Source organism: Rhineura floridana, chromosome 3 (genome assembly GCF_030035675.1).
Source record: "Rhineura floridana isolate rRhiFlo1 chromosome 3, rRhiFlo1.hap2, whole genome shotgun sequence".
Taxonomy (NCBI): domain Eukaryota; kingdom Metazoa; phylum Chordata; class Lepidosauria; order Squamata; family Rhineuridae; genus Rhineura; species Rhineura floridana.
In genome coordinates this window covers 129,946,869-129,967,573 of record NC_084482.1, presented here as the reverse complement: position 1 = coordinate 129,967,573, position 20,705 = coordinate 129,946,869, and the positions used below count along the sequence as shown (strand labels likewise).

At 45.1% G+C, this 20,705-nt stretch overlaps 1 protein-coding gene and 1 pseudogene across 7 annotated transcripts in view; both read right to left on the bottom strand.

Annotated features, from left to right (window-relative positions):
* Positions 1-20,705, bottom strand: part of DOCK3 (dedicator of cytokinesis 3) — a 463,693-nt gene that overhangs the window by 160,212 nt on the left and 282,776 nt on the right. For all 7 annotated transcript variants that reach the window (XM_061617883.1, XM_061617886.1, XM_061617884.1 and 4 more), the window contains exons 30-33: positions 17,408-17,508; positions 16,913-16,971; positions 12,939-13,087; positions 8,000-8,085 (exon numbers count right to left, since the gene is read on the bottom strand). In XM_061617883.1, the coding sequence (XP_061473867.1) occupies positions 8,000-8,085; positions 12,939-13,087; positions 16,913-16,971; positions 17,408-17,508 (395 nt within the window). The remainder of the gene's footprint in view (positions 1-7,999; positions 8,086-12,938; positions 13,088-16,912; positions 16,972-17,407; positions 17,509-20,705) is intronic.
* Positions 6,781-6,899, bottom strand: LOC133382698 (5S ribosomal RNA; annotated as a pseudogene).

The following is a 20,705-nucleotide window of genomic DNA, read 5'->3' as shown; positions in this document are numbered from 1 at the left end:
TAAACAAGTGAGGATATTTATTGTTTCAGTTATTCTCAGCCTCTTGTACTTTCTGATTAGTTTTTAATGATTTTTTGAAATGATGCATATATTTTGTAATTGTTGCCTATTTTATGATACTTTGAAAAATCCCTTGGTATCACTATACGTGATGAAGGGCAGCCTATACATTTAAACAAAAGAGACATTTGGTCTTACCGTGAAATGGTCTTCTCTGTGCATGTCAAAAGATGATCTCAGGTGGGTAGCTAGCTCCACCTAGTGGTTGAAGGCAGAAGAGCACTGTTGAATTTTACAGGCACCTCCTGCTCTGTGCAGCTCCTTGCCTCAATTCTCAATGACAAGCCAACAAATGAGGAACAATAGGAATCACACCAATAAGACAAAGACAACAACACTCATACACTCTCTGCAAAGGCCTATTTTGTGATAATGGTGGCAGCCCAGCCCTCCTAGGGAGTGGCCCTCAGATCATCTTTTCACATGCAGAGAGAAGACCATTTCACAGTAAGACCAAATGTCTCTTCTCCTGAGCATGGAAAAGATGATCTCAGGTGGGACATACCAAAGTTGACCCATATAGGGTGGGAACATTGCTGGGCTGAATATGCTAGTCATCTAAGAGAAAGTGCTGTAGCACTCTCCTCCCAAAGACTGCCTCAGCGGACACGTAGGTGTCTATCTTGTAATGTTTAATGAATATATGAGGAGTGGCCCATGTGGCCACTCTACAAATCTCTACCAAAGAGGCATTGCGTGAGAACGCTGCTGATGTGGCTACTGCTCTCATGGAATGAGCCACTATTCTGGCTGGGCAGGCCAGTTGCAGAGAACCATATGCCAAAGTAATACATGCTTTGATCCACCTAGCTAGTGTAGAAGTGGAAACCTTATTCCCTAGTGACGCTGGGTGAAAGGATGCAAACAAACTATCTGTTTTGCGTATTGATTTTATTTTAGAAATTCACACTTTAAGCACTCTCCTCACATCAAGTAAGTGCCATGCTTCTTCTGTGGGGTGAATGGGATTAGGACAGAAGGAAGGAAGCACCAGCTCTTCTTGACAGTGGAAGATAGACAGAACTTTGGGACAAAAGGAAGGGACCGTGCGGAGAACTACTCTATCCTTATTGAACACACAGAAATGTTTATCCACAGAGAGGGCATTCAGCTCAGACACTCTATGGGCTGAAGTAATGACCATGAGGAACAAGACCTTAAAGGATAGCAGACAAAAAGATATTTGACTTAAAGGTTCAAGCAGTAGGGCCGTTAACACTTTGTACAAGTCCCAAGTTGGGTAGCGATGAACCATAGGTGGTGCTGATATAGTTGCCCCCCCATAGGAAATGCTTTAGGAAAAGATGAGATCCCAGTGGGTTGTCTGGAGAGGACTGCTCATAATGCCGAAGCCTGGCATCTCAGGGCGTTTGGCCTGAGACCCAATGATATGCTGTCTTGTAGGAAGGATAGTATCTCGTTGATACCAGCTTTCCTTGAAAGTATCCTTTTTTCTGTGACCAAGCTGAGAAGGCCTTCCATGTACCCTCATATATTTTAACGGTGGAAGGATGTCTAGAAGCCATCACTGTTTCCAGCACTTGGGGTGGGATGCCTTTCTTTAAGAGCCGTCATCTCTCAAACTCCAGACATGAAGCGCCAACCACCCTGGGTTTGGGTGGAGAAGCTGTCCCTGAGAGAACAGGTCTTTCCTTAGGAGAATTTGCCATGGGGGATCGACTGATAGGTTGAGGAGTTCCGGAAACCAGGGTCTCCTCGGCTACCAGCTGGCTACTAGCAGAACTGTCACCCTTTCGGCTCGGAACTTTTGGATTACTCTGGGAATAATCAGAAGTGGTGGAAAGGCATACAATCTGCCTGCAGGCCACTGGGATGAAAGATCATGTATTCCTTCTGCCTCTAGCACCATGTAGCTGGAGAAGAACCTCTTTACCTGGCAGTTGCAATGAGCAGCAAACAAGTTCACTTTGACTCTGCCGAAGGCATCACTATCTCCTCAAAGGCCATTGGCTGACACTTCCATTCTCCCTGATGCAGTGTCTCTTGACTCAGCCAGTCAACTTGATCGTTGTCCTTGGCAGCTCTACACTGCCTCAGCAGTGTCAGGGGGGGCTGGAAATTCCTGGGTCTTTGGCAGGGAAGGAAAGTCCTTAGCCAGCAGTCGGGTTGTAAATCTGCCAGGCCTATCCGAAGCGTACTTGCCGAGTCAGAAGTCCAGAAGCAAGGTCAGTGGAGGTCCGGGATCAATTGCCAAGGAGGTCAGTCAAAGAGATGCTGCAGGGAAACTAGGTCTGCACAAAGCCATGCCTGATGTTGCAGTCAGCAACAAGCTGCAGCCAAGGTGTGCCTTATAAAGAGCAAGGTTGACAGCAGGTGTGAGTCCTCAGCGTTTGGGCCTTAAGGAGACAGGCCTGCCTCTCTTCTGCCTGACCTTCTGCTGTCTACGTTCTGCAGGTGAGGGGGGAGTATCCTGTTCACTGTCTGTGTCTGGCTGCAGGGCCTCTGCTGTCCCTGGGGTGCTCTGCAGCTGAGGGGCAGAAGGAGCTGGATTCTCAGGAGGCTCCTCCGTGTCTCCTGCTGCTCCTGGGTCTGCTGCTGTTACTCCCGAGTCGTCCTCATCTGAGGAGTCCTCTGACGGGGCCATGACAGTCCTCCCCCCTGAGGTATTCTGCCAGGATCAAGTCCATGTTTGTCTCTGTCTACTGGAAAAGGAGGGAAGCTTCCTTCTGGAGTTGGGGGGAGTGTGTGCCTCCTTGATGGTTCAAATAAGCTTTGGCTGACACGTTGTCTGTCCTGACAAGCACCGCCCCCAACCGTCTGAACTCCGCGAAGTGCATCAAGGCAAGACGAATCACCCAAAGTTCCAGGAGATTGATAGGCAGTGTGGATTCCTGTGATGCCCATGTTCCTTATACTATTTGGCCACTGCAGAGGCTCCCCAGCCTGTCACACTGGCATCAGACATGACCAGGGTTCAAGGGAACAACACTCCCACCATAGCAGAGACTGATGGACCATTGGTGACAGTGCCACTCTGTGGTGGTGCCTGGATGCTATGTCACTTTGGAAGAGCAGTAGCACCCACTGGAGGGTTCGAGAATGATGATGCACCCAAGGATTGTTTGGAAGGTTGAAACCATCAACCCCAGAACCGCCTCCAGTCACAGAAGACAGAAGATGTGACACTGCTGTGCATATCTTGTTTACTCTTTCTTGGGCCAACCTTATGATGCCCTGCTGCGAGTCTATAGTGGCTCCCAGATGTACTATGCAGCAGGATGGAAATAACTGGCTCTTGGTTTGGTTGATTAGGAAGCCATAGTCCTTCAGGCAGGCCAAGGTGATGTGCAGATCTTCCCAGGCATTGTGCAGCGATGGGGAATGAATCAGGAAGTCGTTCAAGTAGGGGAAGACATGGACTCCCTGCATCCTGAGGTGTGCCACCAGGACAACCATGATCCTTGTGAATACTCTGGGAGCAGATGACAGGCTGAAGGGCATAGCCCTGTACTGGAAGCAGTCCTCCCCCACTGCAAACCTGAGGTAGCACCTGTGGGGTGGGAAGATAGGTATGTGGAGGTAGGCCTCCTTGAGGTCAACTGAAGTGAGAAAATCTCCCCTTCTCAAGGCTTCCTTGACTAATAGCAAGTTGTCCAGGCAAAACTTGCAGTAGTTTATGTATTCATTCAGGTTTTTCAGATCGAGTACTGCCCTGAATGAGCAGTCTTTTTTCACAACAGTGAAGAAGAGCAAGTAGTTTCCCAAAAATTCTCCCCTGTTCGGATGGGTTCAATAGCTGCAATTTGTAGAAAATGGGAAGTTGCTTGTAAGACTCTTTCCCTTTTGTCTGGAAATGCCAACAGGGGGGATGGGATGAATCTCGCCGGAGGGGAGGAGGTGAACCCCAACCTTAAGCAATACTGGAGGGTGTGTAGTACCCATTGGTCCAATGACGTCCCTCCACCGGTGAGTGAAGTGTTGGAGGCAGCCTCCCACCGGAGGGGTGTTGGCATCAGAGCTGATGCTTATTTCCTTGCAACTGGGACCCGAACCCCACTCAGTTGGGGAAGTGTTGTTGTTGTGCCTTAGAGGCTGGTTGCATTGTCTGTTCCAGAAGGGCTGGCTGACCCAGGCATCCTTTGGCCCTCCCAACGTCCTGGAACCTTGAAAGGACTGTGACAACAGATATGGGTGGAATGATCTCTGAAAGGATTTTCTGTCATCCCTTTTCCTGGTGGAAGGCATTGACTTTCCCTTAGATTCTAAGACACTTGCTAATGCGTCATCGCCAAATAACTTGCCTCCCACATAGGGTTCTGAGGCGAGATTTGAGCGGGCTGTAGTGTTGGCCTCCCAATGGTGCAGCCACAGGGTTCTTCGAGTGAAAACGCCTGCCGCCAGTGATCTTGCTACAAACTGCATGGCATCCATGGATACATCCATCATGAAGGTTATTGCCTGAGAGAACTTCAGCAGAGACTTGCAGGTTCAGGTTGGGTCCTGCTGTGGACTGTCCAGCAGGTCTTCCAACCAGAGAAGGGAAGCTCTTGCGAACACCAAGGAAGCTGCTGCTGCCCTGATTGAAATAGCCTTATGGATCATCCTGAGGCCCTGAACCATTTTGCGCTCTGTTGCATCTTTAAGGTGAGCATCCAAGTCCTTCAGGTTCAAGGATGGATTTAGCAAATTCACTATGGGAGCGTCCACCAGTGGGACTTTTAGTTGGTCCATGATGTGTTGCTCCAGTATATAGTATTTGTTAGCGATCAGAACAGACTTCGTGAATTGTAATAGGATGTCAGACTTGGACTTGATCACTTTGGGAAGGAGAGATGGGAGTTTTAGTACTCTTGACTTGGTTTTCAGGTCTGGACACACTGCTGAAACCCTTGATGCTGAGGGGCCTGGAGGATCCTCTGGGGAATTTAGAGTGAGGGCTTCCGTTGCCTTGCACAGGAGGGGGAGGAAGTGCACTTCCTGAAAGATCCTATTGGTTGAAATCTCCTATTCTGAGTCCCCACTCCATTCTTCTTTGTCCAAGACAATTAGGTCATTGTCTGGGTCAACAGATATATCTTCTGGAGGTTGAGGATGTCTGCCCTGGACGGTGGCATAAGGATCCAGCGATGTGCAGTTCAGTGGTGGCCGTGTGTTCACAGATCAGTAGCCCATAGCGGAACCCTGCACCACTTGCACTCCAGATAGTGTCTAAGTGGCTGGTAGTGCTGTTGTGTCCTGTGGTAGGAGCCATGTGGGAGCTGAAGAGGCAGATAGGTCTCTAGCTAGGTCCATCAAAAGAGAATCCCTGAGCTGGTCCTTTAATTTTTTAAGCGAATGAGCTAACAGTTGTAACTGGATAGACTGAACCTGAGAGCCACATGAGTGGAGACCCCTCCCTGTAGCTGGTAAGTGTGGGAAGAAGAGGGGGTAGGTTGGAAGATTCCCCCTCCCCAGCTTCTTGTAAGTGTTGTAGAGACATTGGCTCATCCAGAAAACCTGAAAAAACCTTGGGAGAGGATCTTGAAGAAAAAATAGAATCCAAGGAAGGGTGAGGCAGATTGCCTTCTTCCTCAGATGAGGATTCTTGGTCCCTCTGCATTCTGCAGGTGGCGCTGTGAGAGTCCTTCCCTGTAGCTCCTTTGTTTATCAGGGCTTTGCCAATTCAGACTAACTCGCCTGCTATCTTTAGGCCCCATGCCTTCTGGAGCTGTCCTGCCCGCCCAAATGTGTGCCTCAGCCACCTCCTGCCTGTTGGTATAGGGGCGGGCCATCGCTGCCTCTGTCTGTGCCTCCATAATACAAGAAGGCCCTGAGGACTGTCTTGGTAATGGCGCTGACGCTGTGTTGCATCTGGTCTGGGTGGAAGCAGGAGCAGTTGTAACCTCTTTGTGGGATTTTCAGATTTGCAGGTTGATTTCCCCAGTGGCGGCTATGCTGCGACGCTAGAGTTGCTGGTGTGTGTGTGTGGGGGAAGGACGAAGGCAGTCCCTGAAGCTGGTAAATGTCCATCGCAGGGGGAGGCACTGAGGTTGTTAAAGTGGTTGCTGCTGAGGCTCCAGTAAGAGCTGGAACAAGTTGCGAAGCTGGCGGGGGGGGGCTTGCTAATGAGCTGTGAAAAGAGCCAGTGCTGAGGTGGGGGGCACCCCCCTCGCTGGCAGCTTCACACTGTGGTGAGAACTCCGGGAGCAGGGGGGACGACCTCAAAACCTCTTTTTTTTTTACAAAGAAAAGTGAAAAAGTGAAAGGGAGCGTCAACAGTAATGAGGTGAAATAACAGAACACTAACAAGGCAGAAGAGACCTGAGGTAAGGAGCTGTGCAGAGCAGGAGGTGCTGCAAAATTCAACAGTGCTCTTCTGCCTTCAACTACTAGGTGGAGCAAGCTACCCACCTGAGATCATCTTTTCCATGCACAGGAGAATAAATAAAATAAAATTCTAACTCATTCCTTCATCATGGAACTCTGCAGGGTTACTGCAACTGGGCACGTTCAGACTCTCTCTATATTCATTTAAAAATAAAACAAAAAAGCCAGACTGGTAATGATCTACACTTAAGGAGGAACTTTCAGATTTGTGTGTGTTGAGAAAGACAGTTTTGGCCTAACATTAACATCTATATATCTACAAAAGATGTTTGTTGTTGTTATATGCCTTCAAGTCAATTACAACATATGATGACCCTATGAATCTTTTGGATATATTCATAGGGTTTTCATGGTAAGAGGTATTCAGAAGTGGTTTACCATTGCCTTCCTCTAAGCCTACAGCACCTGATATTCCCAGGCAGTCTCCCATCCAAGTACTAACCAGGCCTGACCCTGATTAGTTTCCGAGAACAGACAAGATCGGGCATGTTCAGGGTAGCATGGCCGTAGGCACAAAAGATGTAGTTTTATTTAAATTCTGAGCCACATGTATGCACTCTTAACAAAGTCCTTAAAATTATGTCACATATAAACTGCAAGTTGTTTTTTTACTAAATGGATGTTAAAATACGAACTTTTTGAGCCATCCTTTCAGATGACACAGATTACGAGTGGATTCTCAAAATGTCAAAATTGGCATTTTGGATGCTAAGGAGAGAAAAAATACTTAGGGGTTTTTCTGAAGCAGCAAAACAGCAGGTAAGGGTCCTTCCCTAATCATTTCTTTTTTCCAAATGGGGAGAGGCAAGCTGTTCCCAAGTAAAACATTGAGAACCTTTTTAAGAAGTCAACATTCTTCTGGCTAAGAGATAGGGATGCCAGCTACTGAGGTATGGCATCTGAGATTACAAAGAGAAAACCCAAGAAATAATTGACAAATCCATAAAAAAGATATTTAAAATAAAAGAAACCATGAAAAATATCATGAAAAAGATATTTAACATAAAATCTCTCTCTCTCTCAAAGAAAGAGATCCAAGAAATCTGTTAAAGGAGGGAACTGCTCAGTGGTTTAGTAACTGCATTGATAGGCTCGCTTCTTTATTGCTAGTACACAGATATTGTTAAAAGCATTAACACTGGATTTTCAGCACTAGCATACAGCAAAATGGGCATGTTACATTAAAATGCGCCAAATCCTTTTCATATTGTTGTATTAAGAACATAAGAACATAAGAAGAGCCTGCTGGATCAGGCCAGTGGCCCATCTAGTCCAGCATCCCATTCTCACAGTGGCCAGCCAGGTGCCTGGGGGAAGCCCGCAAGCAGGACCCGAGTGCAAGAACACTTTCCCCTCCTGAGGATTCCGGCAACTGGTTTTCAGAAGCATGCTGCCTCTGACTAGGGTGGCAGAGCACAGCCATCATGGCTATTAGCCATTGATAGCCCTGTCCTCCATGAATTTGTCTAATCTTCTTTTAAAGCCATCCAAGCTGAAGTTCATTCCATCTCATGAATTATTTTTATTCCTCTTTTTTGACGCTTAAAGCTATTTTGATTATCACTCTATGTGCTTATAAAAGGTTTCCTGTAGTATTAAAAGTAAGGCTTACAGCAGACTGAAGAGCTCTCGGTAGTTCTCGTCTCCTTTTCCTTCTGATACTAAGCTGTCCAGCTTATCAATTAATTCTGCTTCCACCTGTATCAGAAAGGAAGAAATAGTAAGACAGTAGCTGCCTTTGAAAATTCCAAACAAGCTGTGAAAATTATATTTTATGGTTCATTTCTTTTTCTGCAGGAAGCCAGTTTTATGAGTGGATGATCTCTGCCCTCATATAAGAAGTTTCCAAAGCAACACAGATCCAATTTAAATTTCATGAAACAATAGCTCACCTTCTGGAAAATAACGTGTCTCATTTGTCTCCGTAGTACTGCCACATTTCAATATTCAAGGCTTCTTTTGACTGAGCCAAGATTAAAATGGGCTTGTTTTATATTTGAAAACTGATTGTCCTCCCTGGTTTGCTTGCTTTATTTATTTCTTGGTAGAACAATCAAGGGATTTATAAAAACACCGGCATTGTACTATCTGCTAGAAACAGAAGATAAATGCACTGAAAGTAATCCCATTCTCATGATCATTTCTTACCTAGAATCTAATTCCTTTACTAATTCCAAGGTACCTTCCCATAACATCAGTGGAAATTAAAGTTATACTAAGTCTCTGGACACTTCTAGATGCACATATTTTCCTAGGTAGATTGGACAAATATTAAGCATATGTTCAGAGTATTGCCATATTAAAACTCTTATTATTTCTAGTAAATTACTGTTTCATAGTCATCTACTGGATGTATTTCCCTGCATTGTTTTGAATTGCCTGCCAATAACTCACTTTTTTCCACTCTCACTTCCAGCCCCACTCACCTTTCCAGCACTTTAAGATATACAAACCTCCTATAATCTTATTTAAAAACAAAACAGGATTCACTGTCCTAGCAGGGACCTGCTCTTTTACACTACATAGGAACAAGGGTCATCGTGTCATATCTGGGGGAAATTACTTGTTTTTAACTATTTGTATTGATAATTTAATGTTTATTGTAAGCTGCTTAGAGGGTTTTTCTAACAATCAAGCAATATATAAATTCTGTTAAATAAATAAATGGTGGGTATCTGGAAAGGCTCTATATACCATCTGCTTTCCTTATTACATTCTAGTTTGTTCTTCAGCAAGTGTTGTGCTGTTCTTGTAAAATATGTGTTCATGCAGATGCATGATGTAGCTAGAATTAGCAGTTTAGATATGAAATTAGCTACTTATCTGATGCTTCTGGTTTTTTGCAGCTCTTAAAGACCTATTGGTTTTGTAAGGTTAGAAGGGAGACAGAGAGTGAAGTGCACACCTCCAACAGCACAATGTTATTTAGCACAGGACTGTATGCTGGAGTTGTGAAAGTGGCTCATTTTCCCCCTTCTAGCTACAAAGTCCGTTTGGAGCCTGGAAAATGACCTTATATTCATTCTATGATTATGGAGGCCAAACACCGAGTGGGCTCCTCTTCAATTCTAGTTTCAGAGCCCCAGTGAGGGATGGGGAGCAGGGACAAACAGAGATGGTGAAGAGAGTAAATTACACAATGAGAGCAGTCACTCCAAGAGTCATTTTACACTTTTATTAAGTCAAAATGGCTGTACTGCTGTATGAACCATAAATTGTTACAATTTAACTCGGTGTATTCTTTTTATCTATTGTCTCTTAATGCACCTTTTCTCTCTATGCCTCCTAGCACTGGTTACCTTTTCTCTGTACACTATCATAGCCATCCCTCCTTTTTTCTTTGCATTCTCTTCTTTCTCTGCACCACTCTCTAAACTCCCACCAGTTACAGCCCGCTTCCCCTTCCACATTTCTCCCTGTAGCCCAGAGCACTCTATTTGCTCTCTGCTTCCCATGTGTGTTGCCCTCTTTTCTTCTGCTTCCATACCCCACATGGCTCTCTGAATCCATCAAATGCTCACTGTTTGCACCACTACAGATATCTCAGATCTCAGCCCTCTGTAACTTTCCATTCTTTTCCCTGTCCACATCCCAAAGGTTTCTCCATGCCCATTTCTCAGTAACTCCTTTCTCTTCTCTCTGTCTGTCTCTCCCTCTTGCTATTACCTCTCTCCTTTTTCCTTGTCTTCCTTGCTGACTTTGGTGGCAACAACAGCATACCCTTCCAGCAATTCACAGCGAATTTCAGATGTAGGCGGCCCATGAAGCATAGCTGTAAATGCTAGAAAACTGGCGCCTTGGGACTCCAGTGAGAATAAATAGATAGAGCGACACATTTATTATCTATACCCATCCCCACTTTTGATGGGCTTGTGCTGGCCTTCTCTGTTCCTGCTTAGAGAGTTTTGAAATATTAAGCAGTGTATAAATGATTTAAAGTAAGTAAGTTGGGAATAGCAACCAAAAGGAATATTAGGAACTGCTCCAGGAGACTAGAAATTGTAAAAGGGGATTTTGCAATCAGTCATATATTGTGCATATACCGTATATTCCGGCGTATAAGACGACTTTTTAACCCAGGAAAATCTTCTCCAAAGTCGGGGGTCGTCTTATACGCCGGGTGTCGTCTTATAGGGCGGGTGCTGAAAATCTGCGGTCGCCGCAGCCTCCGACAGCAGGGCGGGGTGCCGTAGGGAGCGCACCTCTGTCTCCTCGGGGGGGGGGAGTCGTTCGCTGTCCTCCCCAGGTCCGGCAAGCTTGTAGAGAAGGGCTCGCTCAGTTTTTCTTATTAAATTGATTGTTCTGTGTTGGATTGGTTTTTGAATATATTTATCTGCCGTTCGAATTATTCTAAGTTTCATAGATTGGTTTACCTTCCTTTATTGAATTAGCCTTTTCATTGCGTTGTTGCGTTCTCCGCCGATCAGCTGGGCGGCGGGCGTTTGTCCCGCCCCCGGGCGGCTTTTACTCAGGCAAGGCAAGAGCGCACGCTCCCGCATCTATCGCCTCCCTATTTTGACAAGGACACATTAGCCTTTTCATTGCGTTGTTGCGTTCTCCGCCGATCAGCTGGGCAGCGGGCATTCGTCCCGCCCCCGGGCAGCTTTTACTCAGGCAAGGCAAGCGCGCACGCTCCCGCATCTATCGCCTCCCTATTTTGACAAGGACACATTAGCCTTTGCATTGCGTTGTTGCGTTCTCCGCCGATCAGCTGGGCGGCGGGCATTCGTCCCGCCCCCGGGCAGCTTTTACTCAGGCAAGGCAAGCGCACACGCTCCCGCATCTATCGCCTCCCTATTTTGACAAGGACGCATTAGCCTTTTCATTGCGTTGTTGCGTTCGCTGATCAGCTGGGCGGCGGGCATTCGTCCCCCCCCGGCCAGCTTTTACTCAGGCAAGGCAAGTACGCACGCTCCCGCGTCTATTGCCTCCCTATTTTGACAAGGACGAGCCCAGCGCAAGCATGCACCCGCCTGCCTGAGGCAAGGAGGCGGGAGGAGAGGGATGAGCGCGGAGAAGGCCCTCTCCCTCCGAGACAGCACGGGCGCTGTGCCCTCCTTAAGCTGGCAGATTTCTTCCACTCCGTCTGACAAGGCGCGTTCCCTCTCAGACCATCACAACACGCGCGCGCGCGCACACGCTTCCTTTAAATCAGGTTGTGATCCAGTAGTGTATTGTAGTTATTTCGCAAGAGTGGGCATTGCTGGACGATTGCTGGCGTGCCTTTCCGCAAACAAACGTGCAGGCTAGGGCTGGTGTGTATACACACACAGACACCCGGCGGGGAGGGCAGGGGGCGGGGGTCAGTAGCGTCAGGCTCCCATGGCGTCACTATTGACGTCTCGCATTCCAGCCGCTGTATGAAAAGGCCTCAACGGCTCCTCTCGCATAAATGATGCGCGGCGTGGAGGGAGAGGAAGAGCAAGCGCGCACTCAGGAGCCTCCTTCAGTTACAACCGACAGGGACGGGGACATGAATGAGGTGCTGCTGCAACAGGGGATGGAGGTGGCGGGGAGACACTTGGGCAAAGTTTGGGTCACTTTTGGTCACGGCAAATCCGGGCAAGGAACAAAACGCTCCGTCTTCGCGGTAGTAAAGAGGAAAGCGGCCGATCAGAATTGAACTCGCCACTTGAAGCGCCAGCCTTGGGGATGTGGGCTCTTCTGTGCAGCCTGCTCTCTTGATCTCGGCCAGCGGCGCTTTCTTTCCTCTGCTTGTAGTTGTCATGGGGATGATGCTCGTGGGCTTGCCCTCCCGGGCTTGATGAATGGCGGCAATTTGTCCTCGTCCGGGACAGCCGCAGCGGAGCTTTCTCTCGGGGGGAAAAGACGTGCTCTTGGACCTTCCCTGTTGGTTTTTCCTGCGTGAGCGTGGCTTGGGCAGAGGTTGGATTGGGGATGGGAGAAGAGGGGAAAACAAAAGCCGGCGGGATAGCTTAGAGGAGAAAGCGGGGCGGGGAGCTCGTTAAAGGACCTGGCGGCGGAGATGATCTGATCTGGTGCGCGGAAGGGCCCGGACAAAAGTTGAGGGGATTGCGCCTCGTTGACGCTTTTCAGCTACGACAAGCCCGCACGTGGAACAGGGCGAAGAGAGGCAAAGGGGTGGCTTTTATGTTTACATGTTTGATGACAAACAGCCTTATGTTTATAAGTGACAGTTTTCCTGCTAAGTACCTGCATGTCATAAGCAGGGGTACTACGGTGAGTATATCCCAAACTCTATATTTTAACTGGAAAAGTTGGGGGTCGTCTTATACGCCCAGTCGTCTTATACGCCGGAATATACGGTATTTGTTTGGTTTACACATGCCCAATGCATTTTCTGTAAAAAATGAGGTGCTGGTACTCATATCTTGATAAAAGTGCTATGGGTGCCAACACAAAATGTACTCCATACTGGTGAGCACTGTCACAAAAAAAGCACTGCACATGCCTAATATTTAAAAACCAAAATGGTTATCCTTTGCAAATGTAAAAGCTTTCTGCCTGTAAATCAGCTATAAAGGAAGAAAAAAATGGTGACATTATAAGAACTGAAGAGACTTCTTTACCTGTTTGAAGCTGCCATTTTTCCTCTGCTCCCAATCCATCATGTCATGAAAAATGGGGATCATGATGTTGCGGACCTCTGGCTGTGGGACTAGTGTAACACCAAGAAAGGGGCCAATCATTCCCGGAATAAAGTGAATTTTATGTTCACCTGGTAACAGAAAAATATAAATGTATTTATACCATTCCTTTGCACCCCTTCTTGCCACTGTTTTGTATTGACCATCACTCTGCCAATTGAAAATATTCAATTGTTGTAAGTCAGGCAGTGCAAAGGTCAATCCACTTGCTTACCTTTTAAAAAATAAAATATTTGAATGTTTTTAAAGTTTTCATCATATTTACATTCAAATACAAAATAAGAAAATCTCACTTTTGTTAGGACCACAAACTAATATCACAAACTAATGGCAAGCTTTCACATTATCTGGAAAATCCTAATCATTCAAGGAATAGGATACAGCTAAATCTTTTAAAGAGATTCTAGTGCTCAGTGATATGCAGACAGATATCTTAAACATAGGGAGCAAGCTCCACTGAATACAGTCAGAGTTACATCTGAGTTAAATATATTTTAGTGCACAGAATACCTCAACACTGGTACAAATCCACAATAGTAGAATATGCAATATTGTCCTGGAAATAATTTCTATAGTGTATTTCTGCAGGACAACTTAGAGAAAATAATTCTTAAAAATAGTTGTGTCAAATTGTCATTGTGGGTGAAATAGATCTTCCTGAAATAAAGAGTTTGCAGCATAGAGCTCTGGTAAAGATATACTATTTAATATTTAAAACACTGAAGGTTGCAGCTCTAGTCCCTAGAGAAAAGCAAGCATTATACAAAAATTCTATCTCAAGTATTTATTGATACTGTAAAAACCAAACTTCTGTTAAAATACTGAGAGATGCACCTCTTTGGGAGCCTGCTCTGAGAAACCCAGAATTAAATTATCTATGTGGGACGAGAGTGATTCCACAGGGGATTTAATCAATTGTGATATTCCAGCTGTTAATCCAATGACTCAGGGCTCATCCAGATAGCGATTTAGTGTGCGTCTGGTGCTACTTGCATTCCCTTGTAATTTGTATGATTCACATGACATTGCAGGCAAGGAAAAGCTATAATGCAGTTTTTCCCTTTAAATCCGTATTAACCCAATCCAATTATTATGCAAAAAGGAAAGGGAAAACCATCTCAGCTACACAGTGCTCCTCCTTGTAGGCACTTTGCTTCAATGTTTTTTTAGTGGGCGGGCTCTCCTTTAATGCCCCATCGCCCGCTCCTTCTCTGCCACTAGCAAAAGCTGCGGCAGCTGCTGTCTACTTTGTCTTTTCACTCATTCCCCCTCCCCATCTGTCTAGGCTGGGACAATAGAGAGGGTTTTTTTTTGTCAGTTTCATTTTTCTTGTCAATTTCACACCCATGTGCTCTCCTGGCTTCAGCCTTGAACAGGTGGGAGTAAACATTTACTTATTTACTTATTACATTTATACCCCACCTTTCTTTTCATGATTGAAACCCAAGGCGGCTTACATATGGTTCCCATATGAAGGTATGAGAAAGCCAGTGTGGTGTAGTGTTTAAGGTGCTGGACTACAACCTGGGAGACCAGGGTTCGAATCCCCACATAGCCATGAAGCTCACTGGGTGACCTTGGGCCAGTCACTGCCTCTCAGCCTCATGAAAACCCTATTCATAGGGTCGCCATAAGTCGGAATTGACTTGAAGGCAGTACATTTACATTTTTTATGCTCCTGTGTGGATAGGCCTTCAGTATCCTTCATAGTCTATTGCGGGTTCTGTTTCAGGGCAGAATAAGGCTGAGAAGCATTCAGCTTCAGTAACTGATCATCCTACAGAGCCTTCCTCTTACACAGCCCTTCCACATGAAAAGCAAAAAGCTATCTTGTGTTGTAAATAACAAAGGTAAACTTCTAACTTTGGGAGTAAATAAAGAACCATCCCTTACTATCTACTGAGTCACCTTGCTGACATTCAGGATCAACAGATACCTTGCTCTCTGAGAAATTTAGTTGATTCAGAACAGCCAGCTGATTCTGTATATAGGCAACATCTATCTACTTTGTTACTATGGAAACACTCAAGCTCTGAGGAATGGCAGGGATTTAGATACTTAGATGCCAATGAGCAAGGATCTCCTGGATCTACTTCCTTGTCAAAAGCAGAATAAGGCTGAAAAACATTAACCTATACAGGATTAAGTAGAAAACCCCTTATCTACAGAGACTGAGGTACAACAGAAATTAATTAACTGGCCCCTAAAGAAAAGGTATATCCAAAATGGAACAATTGAATGGAGTTCAGTGGGTTGGAGTTGACTCTGTAGAGGTGGATGACTTACCCTGATGACATGAAAGAATAAGGGAGGATCAAATTGAGATATTATCGTAGAAAACAGATGAGTGGGGAGCAAAGGGGGCAAATGAGAGTTCATAAAGGGTTATGAGTTAGACTTAGGTAATTTGTCATCATATATGTATGCGAGAGAAATTCTGAAGGGCTTTGAAAAAATTACTGAATTATTAAGATCAAAGTTGGTGAGCCAGTCAGGGTTTTGGGGAGTGTTCTAGAAGGTCAATTAATTCTACCTGCACTTAAAATTTTTAAGGGAAAAGTACTATGGAGCAACACTTTGGGGTAATATGGATCTGCAAAGGTCTGACTCTATTCAGAATCAATATCCGAGAACAGTATTACAGGTACCATACGGTGCACAATCCTCTCTGAGCTAAAGTTAATCTACTGAAGTTGACATTTTTAGTAAATAGTAGGATAATAATTTACTGGATTAAATTATTCTATGGAAATGCACAGAAACTTTCAAAGTAGCCCTGATCAGTATGACAATGACTGGATTAAATCAGCTATTCAGCTAATATTTATTTAACTTCTATCCCCCTAGAAGGAGCCCAGGGCAGCAAAGGCCAGATGCCAACGGCCAAGGGAAAGAGGTGCATCTTCAGCACCTGCCAAAAATGATGTAGTGAAGTTAACAGACACACCACTATGGGGAGTTCGACAATTTAGGGGCTGCCAGAGAGAATGCCCTCTTCTGGGTCACCCCCGAGCTTCTGAGGGAGGCAGAACTACCAAAAGGGTCCCCTCTGCTGATCTTAACACCCAAAAGGGTCTGTAGGAAAGGAGGGATGACTTTCAGGTATTTGGGGCCTAAGTCATTTAGGGTATTAAGCATTAACACAAGCACCTTGAATTTGGCTAGTAATCTGGTCACTGCATTTTGGACCAGTTAAATTTTCCGAGTTGTCTTGAAGGGAAGCCCCATGTAGAGCACATTGAAATAATCCAATCTGGTAGTTATCAGAGAATGGAGTACAATGGCTACAGGATGTTTCAGAGGGATTTCCCTACAGAACCACTGGTATCAGTGTGGACTATCAATGGTAGAAACTCTGGAACATATAGTGTTGCAGTGCAGGGCATATAACTGTCCTAACTGATAGCAAAGTAGATGAGGAACAAAAAGGATTGGGTAAGAGAGGATGTACTGGTCTTTATACAAATTAGCTCCATATGATCATATTTGATGCAGCTTGCTTTCCAGTTATGGTACTGTCTATTAAAACAGAATGAGCCAAATACGGTATGGTTGATTGACAGCCAGCATGATTTAGAATAATGAAGGTGGATGAAGAATGTCAGATAGAAGGGAACTGTCCACTATTGTTGAAGTGTTGAGTTGAATCATAAATGAGTAGGATCCTTTTTTTATTAGTGAGTGTTACTGTGATAATGTTATAGTTTTTATTATCAAGTATGTAAAAGATACCCGATATTGCAATTGCTTGTGCTATTAGTTTGTTTTAATTATATTTCAAGTGATGAACCATATTTTATTGTACTGTATGATACAATTATAGCACTTGACTAAGCAATAGATATTTGGATTAAATACAAACCTTAACTTATGATAAAATTGGAAAACAACTTTACCTAGATTCTGCCACATGCTGAACAGTTCATATGCCATCATCACACGCATGTCACCATACCTGGAACAGAAGCAGAGACACATACCTTAAGAGAATTAAATGCAGTAAAGGCATTTTTCACATGAGGTATTGAAAGCAAGTTTCCTTTAAAGGACAAATAAATGGTGTCCATACACAAGTGGAATAGACTCTCACTCATGCAATGGGACTTCCCTTTCTTCTCCTTCCTCCTGCAGTCCCCCCCCCATGTACCTCCAAAATTTGTTCCAGATAGTTGGCAGACCCTGAGGAGCAGATTTGGTGAGGCAGGGGAGAAGAAGGTGGGAAAGCCCATTCAAGTGACATTTGGCTTTTAGACTGCATTTTATGGAATCTCGGGTTTTTCTTTGCTACTTTTCTCATTCTTGTAATATATAAGAAATAGGGAGAGAAATATATGCCTTCTTCTCAAACAGTCAAACACCTGAGGATGGAAATGAAATGAATATGTTCTTACTTATCTAAAATCTTTTTGCGCTTGGCTGGAGTAACAGATTCCAGTTGCAGGCTAGGCTGGTTAATAAACAAAACGGATAAACTGAAATAGGAGTTCCACACCTAGAAATCAGAAAAAATAATAATAAAAGACAAATATGCATACTAGGTAAAATTTTGGTTCACAAACAATTTTTACATCCAAATCATCTTATTCTTTCAAAGGAGTCAGAACAGAATTCTTAGAACAGAATTATTTTATAATTATAGTGGCCCAAATCCAGAGATAGTGATAGTAACAAAAGGGAATTAACTATATGCAGTGGGTACTGATTCACATTACAAGCTGCCACATTGTCATTTCTAGGGTGCCTTTAACATATTTTCATTTCTTTCATACACATCAATAGGCTTAGTCCTCAAAGCAAAACAAAGTTGTATCAAAACCAAGAATTACAGGAGAAAGTTTGAAGGATCATTTGAAAGCAAAGATCTTAACATACCATCCTTCTACTTTGGTTTCACTTGGGTGAAAAAATGGAAGTTTTGTCTTACCGTAAACTTCTGTTTGATGTTGGCAGTGGAGGCCATTCCTCGTAAGGATGACACCTCCCACTGGATTGACAGACAGAGTCCAGAATTCTTTGCCTCCTCTTCCAGGGGGAGGAGTTATCCTGCCCCTCCAGTTCGACTGACAGAGCGAGATCCACTCCTCCGCCCCTTGTCAACGAAGAACATATTCCTCCCGCCCAATGGACTGGAAAAGTCTACAATGGGAAACTTATGCCCCAGAGGAAATAAACATCCAATCCAACATGAATATATACAGTGGAAAACATGACAAAACATCCTAAACATACTAACGATGTGGAATGGACGCAGAAGCCCTAGTACCACCCCCTCCCAAAACTCAGCAGAGGATCAGAGATGTGTCAGCAGAGAAAGGAGAGGCGGGGAGAATGTCCTCCACTGCCAACATCAAACAGAAGTTTACGGTAAGATACTGCCGAAGCCCTGGTCAATCTTTGGAATATGGAGGTGACCCGGGCAGTGGACACTATTGCTCCAAAGCGCCCTCTCCCACCAGGGAAGGCCCGTAATACACCTTGGTTTAATCAAACCTTGGGCCTGATGAAGCGGCAGGGATGACAGCTAGAGTGAAGATGAAGAAAAACTCAATCTGCTTCCGACTGAACACAGGTTAGAACTCATTTTTGAGCCTATCATGTGGCAGTGATAGCAGCAAAGAAAGTTCACTTCTTGGCCACCATTGCGTCTGCTAAGTGTCGTCTGGCAATGCTTTTCCGCATGGTCTGGGGTCTTTTGGGCTCTGGCCCTACATTAGACTCTGAGCCCTCAGCTGCTCATTGTGACATGTTTGCGAGGCACTTTGCAGACAAAATTGCTCACATTTGGACTGACTAGGACTCCTCACTAACTACAGTTGTGCTGATGTCCCTGAAGCTTCCTCTGGTCATTTTTCTATGGATACGTTTCAGCTTGTGATGTGGACAGGATTCTGGGAGATTTGAGGGCCACTAATTGTTTTCTTGACCCTTGTCCATCCTGGTTAATCAAATCTGCCAGAGGGGGAGTGGCTGGTTGGCATATTTAATTAACACCTCCCTAAGGGAAGGTTCTATGCCAACATTGTTGAAGGAGGCTGTGATAAGACCTTTGCTAAAAAAGCCTTCGCTAGACCCTGTGGATCTGCCCAGTCTCTAATCTCTGCTTTTTGGGCACGGTGATTGAGAGGGTAGTGGCTGATCAGCTCCAAGTTTTCCTGGATGAATCAGACTATCTACTGTAGACCCTTTTCAATCAGGCTTCAGGCCCAGTCTGCCTTGGTCGCCCTGCTTGATGACCTACGCCAAGCATCAGACAGGGGGAGTGCATCCCTGTTGGTGCTGCCGGACCCCTCAGTGGCCTTCGATACGATCAACCATGGTATCCTTCTTGGCAGTCTAGTTGGGATAGGATTGGAGGCACTGTTTTACGGTGGCTCCAGTCCTACCTGATGGACAGGACCCAGAAAGTGGTGCTGGGAGACTACTGTTCGTCCCCCTGGCTATTGGCCTATGGGGTAGCGCAGGGTTCAATTCTGTCTCCCATGCTCTAACATTTATATTAAACTGCTGGGAGAGATCATCAGGAGATTTGGAGTACAATGTCATCAATATGCTGACACTCAACTATCTCTCCCTACCACCTGATTGCAGGCTCATCCTAAACCGGTGCCTGGAGGCTGCAAATGGCTGGATGTGGGCTAACAATCTGAAACTTAATCCAGACAAGAAGGAAGTACGGCTGGTCAAGGGGAAAACTGTGCAAGGGATAGGGTTGCAACCTATTCTGGATGGGGTTGCACTCCCCTTGAAGGAGCAGGTCCGCAGTTTGGGAGTCCTCCTGGATCCTGCCCTGCTGCTTGAATATCAGGTGGCTGCGGTGGCCAGGAGTGCTTTTGGCCAACTCAAACTGGTCTACCAGCTGCGTCCATTCCTGAAAGCAGTTGACTTGGCAACAGTGACACATACATTGGTGACATCGAGGCTTGATTACTGTAATGCACTCTATGTGGGGCTGCCTTTGAAAACGGTTTGGAAATTACAGTTGGTTCAAAATGCAGCAGCCAGAATGTTAACTGGAGCATATCACAGGGAGCATATCACCCCTGTGCTTTATCAACTCCACTGGCTCCCAATTTGTTTCCGGGCTCAATTCAAAGTGCTGCTTCTGACCTTTAAAGCCCTGAACAGCCTTGGACCAATGTACCTGAGGGACTGCTAATGCCCATATGGACCTGCCCGGGATTTAAGATCATCTGCCTTGGATCTCCTCTATGTGCCTGGAGTGAAAGATGTTAGACGGACAGGCACACAGCAGAGAGCCTTTTCAGCTGTGGCCCCCAAGCTTAGGTATACCTTACCCGAAGAGGCCCGCTCTGCTCCCTCCCTGATTATTTTCTGGAGACTTCTGAAAATGATCTTGTTCCGGAGAGCCTTTGGGAGGGACTGAAGTTAGAGTCTGACACTGATTTTATGCCTTCTATGTTAATTTTTACCTCAGTAGTCCCTTGAGTACCACTCCCTATATATGCATATATGCATGTATGTGTGTGTATATGTATACATATTATTTTACGTATTTTAATTGCATTTTATGTATTTTAATGTTTTTGTGATTTTTATTGTGTACAATGTTATTATGTACAGGCTCGATTTTATTGTAAGCTGCCCTGAGTGCCCTATTATAGGGTAGAAGAGTGGGATAGAAATATTTTAAATAAATAAATACTTCCATTTTTACCTGTTGGCAGTGGA